Source organism: Rhincodon typus, chromosome 42, assembly GCF_021869965.1.
Source record: "Rhincodon typus isolate 14 chromosome 42, sRhiTyp1.1, whole genome shotgun sequence".
NCBI lineage: Eukaryota > Metazoa > Chordata > Chondrichthyes > Orectolobiformes > Rhincodontidae > Rhincodon > Rhincodon typus.
The window spans coordinates 11,055,280-11,068,607 of record NC_063373.1 but is presented as its reverse complement, the minus strand read 5'-3'; the positions used below and the strand labels follow the sequence as shown (position 1 = coordinate 11,068,607).

The following is a 13,328-nucleotide window of genomic DNA, read 5'->3' as shown; positions in this document are numbered from 1 at the left end:
CAATGTATTATTCCAAGCATGTGATATGACCATTAATACTTAATAGAAGACTTTCATCATAACTAAATCGACATATCTAAGACAGCACCTGGATGTACTGAGCTAAATATCAAAAGCTTAATAAATGTAAGATTAAAAGCCTTGTCACATTTGTGTGGCTCACTTCTGAGTCAGCAGATCTTAGATTTTATCCTCATTGCAAATATTTCAATTATTGTGCAGCGCAGCAGGTGTGTGGCAAGAGCAATGTTTCTAACCTCTGTGCGTGCTTTTGTTTAAGCATTTGATATCTTCTAAATCTCATAATGTTAAAAGTATACCAGAAACAATCGAAAGGCCTACAGTAAAAGTCCAGAGTCATAAGTTCAAATTCTACCATGATAGCTGTGGAAAAAATACATCATTTACTAACGGATCTGAGTAAAAATGTTAGCATAAAGCACAGTAATCATGGACTGGAAAAAAATTTGGAGTATCTCATAGATTTCAATATTATCGTCCAGATGAGATTGTTTGTGATAACTACCTCGTCTAGCCTACCTTTTCCACACTACGACTGTTATCTCTACACTGGCCTTAAACGTGGATAATAAGCCATCTGTTGTTTTAAAATTTCTTCAAAAAGTCAAGCATTAATTTGTCTAGCCAGACAGCAGATTTTCGAAATGGTAGTTGATCAGCACATTATTGGTGTATGCAAGTGAAATAGATTTTGTCAGAGATGGTCACAATCCAACCAACAATGCACAAAGTGAAAACTTATGTGTATTTTGGCAATCTGAAACAAAACAGAATAGGAATGCTGGAAATACTCAGCAGGCCAGGACGAATATCCAGAGAGACAATCAGATGCAGTTTTGAATCACTGGCTTAATTAAAGATCTTCCATGAAAATACTCTCAGCAGCAGAATACATCCCCACAGTATTCTAATCCAATATTTATTAAAGAACAAGTGTTCTAGTTTATGGTTTTAGCAAAGATTTCTAGCTCAGAGTGTGGGTGAGGTTGTTGAATTACTCCACAAACTGACTTGTTTCCATTCAGACGTTTCGTCACCATATTAGGTAATATCAACAGTGAGGCCTTCGATGAAGCAATGTTGTTCTACTCCACTTGGAATTTCTATTGTCCTGTCTGTTATGGTGTGCAATGTCATTTCCGGTTTTATTCTGCATGGTTTGTATATGGGGCCCAATTCTATATACTTGTTGATTGCTTTGTGTGTTGGGAACCATGCCTCTATGATTTCCCGTGCATGTGTCTGTTTGGCTTGGGCTACTATGGTTACATTTTCCCAGTTAAACTGATGGCCTTCATTGTTTGTGTGTACTGGTATTAATGAACGTTCGTCGTGTCGTTTCGCTGCTAGTTAATGTTCATGTATTCTGATGGCAAATATTTCAATTATTGTGAGTGCAGCAGGGGTACGGCAAGAGCAATGTTTCTAACCTTTGTGCGTGTTTTTGTTTATGCATTTGATATCTTCTAAACTTCATAACATTAAAAGTATACCAGGAATAATCGAAAGGCCTGTACAAAATTCTAGGGACAGAAGTTCAAATTCAACCACGATAGCTGTGCAAAACAAAAATGCATCATTAACTGACGGATCTGAGTAAAAATGCTAGCATAAAGCATAATAATCATGGACTGGAAAAAAATGGAGCATCTCACAGAGTTCAGTATTGCTCTCCAGACGAGATTGTTTGTGATTATTACGTAGTCTAGCCTACCTGTTCCACATTACGACTGTTATCTCTGCGCTGCTCTTAAACTTGGCTGATAACCCATCCGTTGTTTTAGAGCTTCTTCAAAAGTCAAGCATTAATTTGTCTAGACAGACAGCAGATTTCCAAAACGGTAGTTGATCGCCATATTATTGGGGCATGCAATTGAAACTGATTTTGTCAGAGATGGTCGCAATCCAAACAGCAATGAAGAAAGAGAAAACCTCTGTGGATTGTGACAATCTTAAACAAAACAGAATAGGAATGCTGGAAATACTCAGCAGGCCAGGACGAATATCCAGAGAGAGAATCAGATGCAGTTTTGAATCCGTGGCTGAATGGAAGATCTTCCATGAAAATATTCTCAGCAGCAGAAGACATCCCCACAATATTCTAATCCAATATTTGTTAAAGAACAAGTGTTCTACTTTAACGTTTTAGCGAAGATTTGTAGCTCGGGTTGTGGGTGAAGTTGTTGACTTGCTCACCGAGCTGGCTTGTTTTCATTCAGACGTTTCGTCACCATGCTAGGTAACATCATCAGCGAGGCCACCGAGGAAACGATGTTGTTCTCCTCCACTTGGAATTTCTACTGTCCAGTCCGTTATGGTGAGCAGTGTCATTTCCGACTTTGTTCTGCATGGGTTTGTAAATGGGGTCCAATTCTATTTGTTTATATTTTTGTTTATTGCATTATGAGTGGAGAACCATACCTCCAGGAATTCCCATGTGTGTCTATGTTTGGCTTGGGCTGCTTTGGTTACATTGTCCAAGATAAACTGATGGCCTTCATTGTCTGTATGTACTGATATTAATGAACGTTCGTCGTGTCGTTTTGCTCCTAGCTGATATTCGTGTATTCTGGTGGCTAGTTTCCTTCTTGTCTGTCCAATGTAATGCTTGTGGCAGTCCGTTCCATGGTATTTTGTAAACTACGTTGGTTCTGCATGTTGTGGGAAGGGGGACTTTAATCCTTGTGATTGTTTGTTTTAGAGTGGCTGTGGGCTTGTGTGCTATCATGATTGCTAGTCGTCGTGGGATTGTCGTTGTTAGATCTGATATATTCTTGAGGTAGGGCAGTGTGGCCAGTGTGTTAGGTCGTACTGTGTCTTCTTATTGTTCGCCCCTTTGGATGAAGTTATGGGGATATCTTTTCATAGTGAAGATTTTGTGTAGGTGCTCTTCCTCTTTCCTGCGTAGTTCTGGCATGTTGCAGTGAGTGGTGGCCCATTTAGATAATGTCCTAATACAGCTTTGTTTGTGGACGTGGGGGTGGTTGCTGTGCAAGTTGAGGATTTGGTCAGTGTGGGTTTCTTTTCTGTACACTGAGGTTTGGAACTCTCCGTCGCTCATATGTCCAACTCTGATGCCCAGCAACGGAAGCTGATTATTGTTTTCTTCTTCTCTGGTGAATTTAATCCCGGAGAATACATTGATGATGAGGTGGTGGACCTCTTTTAGTTTGTGCTTTTAATAACGACAATTGACAGCATTGTTCACGTCAATTGACATCCCAGTAGTCAAATAAACACTGGCCATATTACTAGAGGAAGCAGGAACGCAGGCCTGCAGCTCCATCATCGATGACAACATCCTCAAACTGCTAGACTTGTGCCTCACCACACACTCCGTCTTTAATGGTCAATTATACAAGCAGATCAATGGCACAACCATGGGGTCACCCACCTCAGGACTCAACGCAGAGTCAGTCATGCAAAGACGAGACACATTGCTGTCCTCCGCATTCAACCTAAACGTGGATTAAAGATCCTATTTCCCACTTCGTGCAGAACCAACGTAATTTACAGAATACCATGCAACGGACTGCCACAAGCATTACCTTGGACAGATAGGAAGGAAACAAGCCATCAGAATGCGCGAACATCAGCTAGCGGCAAAACGACACGACAAGCTTTCCTTAACATCAGCACACTGAGACCTGAAGGCCATCAGTTTAATTGGGACAACGTAACCATAGTAGCCCAAACCAAACATAGACACGCATGGGAATTCCGAGAGGTATGGTTCTCAAACTATAATGCAATCAACAAAGGTATAGAATTGGAGCCAACATACAAAGCCATACAGAACAAAACCGGAAATGTCACTGTTCACAGACCAGCGATTTTAAATTCTACGTGGAGTAGAACAACCTCGCTTCATCCGAGTCTGCACTGATGATGTAACCTAATGTGGCGAAGAAATTTCTGAACGAAAACAAGCCAGCTCGGCGACTAAGTCAACAACCTCAAGTGTTCTACTTCATTACTTTCTGCTGACGGTCCCACCTTTTATGATGCAATTGTTTGAAACTGGACAAGGCTAATTTTCACGATAGTAACGTTAGCATTTGAGCAAAATAAGTTAATCCTGGTTTTATTTTATTGTTCTTGACTTTTAAAAGGATTTTGCCCAGTGTTCAGTGTAGTCATCATGAGAACTTTAATATGAGAATTTATAAGTCTTTTTGTATCAACTTAAATGCAATGTGGATTTATTCTTTCTCAAACTTGAATATTCCAGAGCCTCTCAATGAATCAAGGTACGATTTCAAGTTGAAGTCTGGTTTTCCTCAAATTTAATACAGGGTGCTATCCCACCAGTCTCTCTCTCTCTCTCTCTCTCTGTGTGTGTATTATGTGGCTATCTGAAGAATATTCTCTACAAGGCAATTTCACAATCAAAAAGAATCAGCAAGCTACAATTCTTGGAAGACAATCAAATCCATTTGAGATGACGTGCCTTGATATGATGCAACTCTTCTATAAGTTGAAGTTATCAATTCTTAACGTTTTACCACCAGTGCCGTAAGTGAAGATAAGAGCTGCTGTTATGGGTTTATTATTTTGGCTTTGATGTCTATCGTAACGTCGAGTCATTGCAATGTTTGTTTCTGCCCAACGGTGTCCTCACAATTGCAATAACATGTAACAGAACATTAAAGTCAAAACAATTCCGTTCTTAAAATCTATCCGTCTACACATCTATCCATCTACCTATCTGTATACATATCTCCCCGTCTATCGACTGTTCTGCATCTACCCGTACAATAATTATACTTATTAAAGAAAAAAAAATGCATTTACTGTCCTCTGCTCCTGAAAGACTTTCAACTTGAAGCAATATTTTTCTTTCTTTCATGGTTGTTGCTGGACCTGTTGAATATTTCCAGCATACGTATTTCTGCCGCAGCACTAGAGGTGCACGTCGCTCACAAATGCTCTAATTTACAGTGCCAGAGCATCAAATGACAATATTAAGAATGCTAAATTTGCCTTTGCCCAAACAAAACAGAGGGCTGTTCTCTTATTGGCAGGAGACTACAGGTGGTGGCTTAAACTGAAGGTCACCGCAGCTCAAACGAGGAGAGACGATAAGGTGGAATAGCCTTCATGGCAACTTCAGCTGATGCAGGAATGGCACTCAGGCACTCATTACTTTAATGTACTAGCTATCGAGTAAACTGAGCTACCTAACCTCAGTTTGCTTTTACTTTATCAAGACAAACATTTTCGGCAAAGATTATCAACAAAGTTCAGGCAATCCCTTTTTACATATGTGTGCCATGTAGTCAAAAGTTCGTTTTTGCATCCAGTGCACCTGTTAACTTAGTATATCTTGTTTGTGGTAATTCAGTGAATAATACATTATCAGGAAATTTAAGAAATGCAATTCTCAACGTCCAAAATGAAGAAATTGTTGCAATATTTCATTTACAGAAACATCTGTTATGGGGAAAAAGGAAGTTTATGAAGCATTTAAGACGAAATTCATCACTCAATATGGCATTTTCAGAAATGACCTTTTGGTTATGAATAGCGTAAGACATCAATCAAACAACACGCACTCTGCAGAACCTCCTTGTCACACACGAAACAACACATCAAGCCTTGTGAAGATTTTAATATCCATATCAGTGGCTATTAAGAAATTTTTTTTGATCAATGGCAAAGTTATGTAAAACGTGTTTATTAATTTTTTTGTACAGTAACTGCTCCTAACAGCATTTATAACATAAACAAAACTATTTGTTCAATGACTGTAACTAATTGTGGAGTCATCTAATTGTGACTCTGGTGGGTTAGAATCAAATATAATTATGGACATTTAAAAAAAATATATAAAGAGATTACATGTAAAATCATGAACAGACATCACTGTCTCTGACAGCAATGCATGCACTGCCAAAAGGTCTCGCTTATGCTATTTTTTACACAATTCTTGCAGCGATTGCAGTCCCAGGTAAAGTACTGTAGATTATATTACAGCGATTTAGAGGTTATGCAATGTTTGTATAATTTGTTGGTGAGACTCCATCTGTGAGATTTCCTTTAGTTCCAGATGCCATGCCTCAAAAATATAAACAATCAAGATGTTTAAAATAGTTGAAAAATTTGATATCATGACATATTGATTTCGTCTAATACAGGGATATAAATGCACATTATTTTTGAGTTACATTTTCGAAAATCATGAAAGCGAGTGTCACTCGCTAGAGTACAATTTATTACTCTTTGCAAATTGCCTTAGTGGAGGTGTTTGTGAGCTGTTATCTTTAGCCCTTGGAGTTCATATCGTTCAGATGCATCCAAAGTGATGTTCAGGAATGTCTTCCAGGATCATGACCACATACATGCATAGTTTCAAGTCAGGTTTCTCTGTAGTTAGAGAGGGACCTTACAGTTAATGCGTTCCCATTCACCTGTGGCATTTGCTCTTCTCGTTGACTGTGTTTGCAGGTATAGAACGAGCTGGGGAGACTTAGTGAGTTGCTGCAGTGGAGCTTGTAGAGGGTAGACATTTTTAATATTATGCATATGTTCCAGTAAGACTGAAGAATATTACTTTGCATACTAATCGATCTGTTTACATTGACGAGTCCGAGATACATTTGTTAACATCTGTCTATAAAAACTAAATCATTTAGATTTAACACTACATCTGTCAGCACAATTCTTTTTCTAATATATTGAGGTCATTTACATTGTTTCATATCAGTACAAGTATTCATGCTGTCCTTAAATTGTGTGTGGAATAATCAATAATTTACTGAATTCATTGTGAATTCATTAATTGTTTCAAATCATTTGAAATGTTCCTGTAATAAAGCATTTTCTTGCCTGAATGGGGTTAAATATCATTTTCCTTTATCCATAGTAATTAGTCTGATCCAATTTCGACTTAATTATTTGTATATTTCCTAATGCTACAATTGTATAAGCTGTGGTATCGTAGTGTAAGATTTGGATTATTTTTAATGTCCAGTGAATGAGACTGTTTAAAATGTCTATTAAGTTTATGTAATGCAGATCACGCATAATACATCTAGAAGCCTATTCTTAGCCGTTTGTCTCTTTTATCGTACAGTTAATTTAGTGGCAATTGTGATCCTCTCAAGAGGAAGGTGCGGTCTCTCTAAATGTATCACATGGTACCTGGTGTCAATGGCAATTACAGATCTTTTGGTCATTATCACTGCTGTGATATTAAACCGGATTCCTGGTATTTATTTCGCAGGCAGCTTTCTGTCCATTACTCCCGTCTGTAGCATGAGCACAACATTGATTTATGCCTCTAGAGACAGTTCTGTGTGGCTAACAGTCGCTTTCAGTTTTGATCAGTTCATAACAATTTGTTATCATAAGCTGAAAATAGAATATTACACTGATAAAATAAGAACTTTGGTGATAGTAATGGTGTGTGTCCTGGGTTGCTTGAAAAATATCCCATGGTATTTTCTTCATGAACCCATCTACACAATTGCCAATGTCCCATGGTATTGTAGAATAAAAGGTATACATTACACTTCAGTTGCATGGAGAGTATTTGATTGGTGTGACCGTATTTTAACTCCGTGTCTCCCGTTTCTTCTGATTCTTCTATTCAATGTTTTTACTGTCAGGCACATTCTTGCAGTCAATAGATCCCGAAAAAGGCTCATGATGCACAAAAAAGAGTGTAGTCAACATGATCCCGAGATGGAGAGCAGGAGAAAGTCTATCGTTTTCCTTTTTGCCATCTCTGGGAGTTTCATCTTGCTGTGGATAACATACATTATATACTTTATATATGACCGATTTGCAACTGACAATAAAATCAATGGCTTTGCTGACCCCAAATTCATTTTTCGTGAATGTGCAAATATGCTTCAGCTTTTCAGCTGAACAAACACTTTTATTTATGCCGTGACTCAGACTAAATTCAGGAAGCAATTAATTAATATGTTGCGATTTCCATTGACTCTAATGGTAACTTTGTCAAATAATGAAATGAGAGAAATCAACGATAACTCACTTCGTATCCTTTTTCGGCTTTAGATGTTGGAAACCAAAGGTTTTTTTCTTTTTTTTTTGGTTTTCCATCGATAGTAATGCATTAATTGACCATGCAAGTATGTAGTGTGATCGTAGAACAGAATTTATGAAATATTTCTGTACTGAAAACAACACATAAAAATAATGTTTGCTGTCACATGAACTGCCTTTGCCTGAGAAAGAAACATTGCAATTCCCTGACGGTTGACGTTCTGGAGCATGACGTTATCATTACATTTTCCAATGCACTACTGTCCTCAAAGCGATAGCATGTGATTGACTATCAATTAGGCAGCCAATTTACAGTATCTAGTTATGAGCGTTGCAAGGGTTGAATTCAGTTGCTCTTCTACAGACTAGAATTTTTCCAAGATCTTGATACCAAAGTCCATCAGCTGTTTCATCCTGCCACACTTGAAGCTGTTTTTACTTTACGATTGTATATGTTCAAACAACTGCTTTTTGTTGAATCTGGAATAAAGATGTCTCTGGAATCGGTTTAATGGATCTTGCTTCAGAAATAAACATTTGCAAAGCACTGTTCAGAATGGAAAGAGCTTTTTTTTAAAAAAAAACAAAGAAAGCGCCTTAACCCATTGATAGTAACTCTTAGTTTGGGTTTTAGTCTTCAGTTCTTCATGTGACATATTTGATATCCCAAGGGTTTCCTATTATTCAGAGAGGTTAACGTGCCTGACAGTTTTCATGGAAGTACGCCTGGGTCATAGAATCCTGTGGTAGTGTGTAAGCAGGCCATTCGGCCCATTAAGTCTACACTGATCCACCGAAGAGCATTCCACCCAGATCCACACCCTCTACCCTATCCCTAATCCTGAATTTCCCATAGCTAATCTATCTAACTTACACACTGGACAATTTCTCATGGTCAGTCCATCTAACCTGCACATCTTTAGAATGTGGGAGGGAACTGGAGCACCCAAAGGAAATGGATGCACACGCGAGGCAAATATTGAAACTCCATACAGACAGTTGCCCGTTGGTGGAATTGAACCCGGGTCCCTGGTGCTGTCAGATAGCAGTGCTAACCTCTGAACCAACATGCCGTCCCCTGCAGGTCATGCATAACAAAGACAATATTGCACCATCCAATCACTAACTGATTGCTTTTCTCATGTTACATGACCATTTTCATAATCTTGATTCAGCAGCTTTGATATTTTTGTATACTATAATTAATTATGGACATAACTGGTAATTTCACGGTGCCCTATCAGATGGAAGAATAGCGAATAATGCCATTAAGGATGTTACATACAATTATCACCAGGAAACCAAAACAAAAATACAATGAGTACTAAGATTCTGAGTCAGTAGCATGCATAAACTATGGAGAATGAATTAGTGGTTTAGGGAGAACTTGGAAGTGCTGCATTGCACAGGTTAAGGACAGACACCTAAACATCATTTCCTACATTGTCGATACTATCACATCTTAGTGATTTTTGTAATCTAGCGTCATTTTTATCAAATTAGTTTAAGCAGAGGTGAGATTGCTTTTAACAGGTTAAGTAGTGATTTCTCAAAGAACATTAATTACATTGTGGCACCATGTGACACAATATCATGTTAACATGACGTAAAATGCAGAGGTCGATGGAGAAAGTGGGAAGTGTGACACGGAGACCTTTGGGTATATGCAATGGGGATAAACATCAAAACCGTAGTGAGAAAACCAATTTCTCTGTTTCTTTTTAACATTCATATTTTGGATGTGTCCTGGACACATAAAAAAATTCATTTTCTGTTCTAAGTTGAGATGTCCAGTTTAGCTGCAATATCACTTCATATCAGTCCATGTAGCAGCGGAAGAAGAACAACTACCAATGAAACGACGAAATCGAGGCCTGTTACAGTTCTGATGAATCTAAGAAAAGACATGAACAGGATTGAAGTGCCAGATTGTCAAAGATCGAACGAGATGACGTGAAAGAAGACCAGCTGAGATGCAGCCTGAACCATTCCCATCCAGCACTACTCTCCTCTACCTGGCCAAACTCGCCCTCACTTTGAACAATTTCTCCATTAACTCCTCTCACTTTTTTTCAGATCAAAAGTACGGCCATGGGAACCTGTATAGCCTAAGTTATGGTTGTCTCTTTATAGGGTATGTAACCTGTTCCAGTTCTGCTCGGATCCCTCCCCACAACACTTTCTCAGGTACATTGAAGATATCGTTGGTGCTATTTCCCTGTCTTGTCGTGAATTGGAAAACAATTTATCAATTTTGCTTCAAATTTCCATGTGCTCTCAGCTTCATCTAGTCCACCTCTGATTTCTCCCTCCCCTTCCTTGACAACTCAATTTCAATTTCTGGGGATTGGCTGGCCACCAATAAACACAACTGAACCATTGATTCTCACAGTTACGTAGACTATACATCCTCACACCCTGCATGCTACAATGTCTCCATTCCATCCTACCAGTTTCTCAGTCTCGATAGCACCTATTCAATGAGGCCAGCTTCAACAACGAGGGCTCTGAAATTTCCACCATCTTTTTCGTTATGGACTGGACTAGACGCACACCAAGACTCCCACCCCCACAACCAAAAATAAGTATACATTAAGAAGGTAGTCTTGGCTCAAATGTTTGGATATATTTAAGGACAAGTGTAAGGCGATTTCCAGGTGTAAATGAATGGAATAAAGCTGCTAGAATTTTTTTTAAAAGCAGGCTTTATTCTTACAATGCGGTTATAATAAAATAGAAAGAAGAACGGGCATAATTTTAACTTTATTGAAATAATTAAGATAACATATTATTTAACCACTAATCATCAACTATTCCAATACAGGCAATTTCGTGCAAACCCATCTTGGCAGGGCAATTCAGCAAAAGCTTTATTCTCAGTTGCTGTTTTTCTCCAGTCCAACCAAAGTAAATATTGGAAAAAAAGAAGTCTGCCTATTTTATTTCTAAGAGGTAAAACTTCCTAAGTCTTCACTAGCAGCAGAAATAGAGTGTTCTTCCTATTTATTTCAGCAGTTAGCTAACGCAAATCAAACTGAAAGCAAAACATGAAGTCCATTGGTTCTCTTTGATCCTGACTCTGCCAACCCATGATTCTTTTGTCTATATTTTCTAAAAATCAAAGCTATTCACCCTGCCTTCCTGGTAGAGACACTTCTGTGCCAGGATGACAACACACCACTGCAAGAGAAACAGGACAGGTCATATCTCTTAGAGGCACAGTCTCATCACATTCTCAACAGAGGATTCGCCACCGAGTAGTTGATGGTGTCCTAAGCCGTGTCCAACCCATCTCTTGATTTCTTGCGCAACTCCTGATCTGCTCACCAAAAACACTAAAAGTGTCTCTCTGGTTCTCAATTACCACCCACCAGCAGACACATCCAAAGGATCATTAGCCGCCATTTCCACCTCCTCCAGTGGGATGCCACCACCAGTCCTTTACTACACTCACCTCCCTTGTCAGTCTTCTGCAGGAAATTTTCCTATGGGGAAGTTTGGTCACCACACTCCACTCCGAATGCCTCCTCACATCCCCATGGTTCAGAAAAAAAGACTCAGACTGGAATCAAAACTTTAATCCCGTTTCTATCTCAGATGTTGCCAGACCTGCTGAGCTTTGCCAGCATTTTCTGTGTTTGATGCAAAGTATAGCAAGTGTTAGCCTGTGGCACTGTTCCTTTTTTTTTGCTGCCCACATTCTTCTGCGAGGACATCAATTTTGAAGTTCATACAATGGGAAGCAAGGGAAACTATATTGTCAGTAAAAGTGTGCAGAGGAAACTTGTATGAATAAATATTGGAGTAGTTTCGCTCACTTGTGACGTGGATGTTTGGAGATATTTGAATATGCTTCTTGACTGATTGCCTGAACATTGAGGATCGAAAATTCTGCACACATTTTAATTGTTTTGAAAGCAATACACTTTCTATAACAAACATCGATAAATTGGCTGCCTGCTCTCTTCTTTGATGTTTATCTCCTGCCTTTTCGTCCTGTTCTCGATGTTGGCGTTTATTGCCTTACAAATCATTATTTTATATGCAGTTCCCAGTTTGAGTCTATGCTGTTTCAGGTTTAGCGTCTGTGTTTGTCTATCTAATTGACCAGTCGTTACAGATCCTGCCCGTCCATGGTAGTACTTTCTGCCAGGTCTTGGTCAAAGTTTTCGACTTCGTATTCATGATTACGTGTTTTTCATTTGGCAACAATATCAACTTGAGAGTAATATCTTGCCACCTATCAGAGTTAATTGGCTAAACACGTCGACAGACTTTACTAGTTAAAGCTTTGCAGCCTCCCTGGCGTGACTGAGATTTGACTGACTTTCAAACACGTTTTCATAATTTGTATGTAGCCGTTCTGAACTTTACTTGATGTCAGTTGCTACGCTGTAAAGAAACTTACTGACGTCTTGATACCTTGGCTATGAAGTGAAACTGTGTCAAACACCTGGTGAAGTGGTGCCAATGACCCTGGATAATGATAATTTAACGGAAAATAGGAAGGGAATAAAGAAAATTTAGAAGAAAACAAGCCATTAAGGAAAAAGAGAAATGTTGAAGGCACGAATAACATTCCTAAATTACAATTCCTTCAAGTCTGATCTGGAAGATTGTCCAAAGCCAATTCAAAAGGTAAAATGAATTTAGTAAATGTTGCATTTACTGGATTAAAGCAGCAGACTGAATATGGCGAGTTTACCATGAGGAGAAAGTCGAGAATGAAAGTTGCAGAAGACTGATATCACGTGGCAATGCTCGCCATATCGAACAGGGATGTCAAAATCCGAGTCTGTTCTCCTCAAGTTAGACATTTGTTAGCAATCAATATAACGTAGTACAATATACGGACTGTAGTCAGCTGGAAATAGCAATTTGGGAATTCCATTTTTGTCCCTCTTTTTGATGGATTACACCTTTATGACATCTTAATTGACTAACTCATTTGTAATTGAGACCTGCAGTAGTTTTATATATATATATATTTACATCTTGTATAATCCAAATTCTGTTTCCCTTGAAACATGAAAGCTTTTGTGACTTCAGTTATTTTGCCACATACACTAGTCAATATTTTTTAGCCTCGTCTACTACTGGGGTTAGTAAGCAGTACATTGTAAACGTTTCTAGATTTTGTTGGAAGGTTGTCACAGTTCAGAATTTACTCCATTTGTGTCTCCACAGACGTTCATAGAATCAAAGGATCATAGGTTTCCTACAATGTGGAAAGACGCCATTAGGCCCATCGAATCTGCACCGACATTCTGAAGAGCAGCACGCGCAGACTCTGC

General features: G+C 38.7%; 1 protein-coding gene across 1 annotated transcript; it reads left to right on the top strand.

The window, feature by feature from the left end:
* The first annotated feature begins 7,173 nt into the window (after nucleotides 1-7,173).
* Nucleotides 7,174-7,893, top strand: LOC125487605 (G-protein coupled receptor 52-like). Its single transcript, XM_048619453.1, has one exon. The coding sequence runs from the start codon at nucleotides 7,174-7,176 to the stop codon at nucleotides 7,891-7,893; it is 720 nt and encodes a 239-aa protein (XP_048475410.1).
* The last annotated feature ends 5,435 nt before the right edge of the window (nucleotides 7,894-13,328 follow it).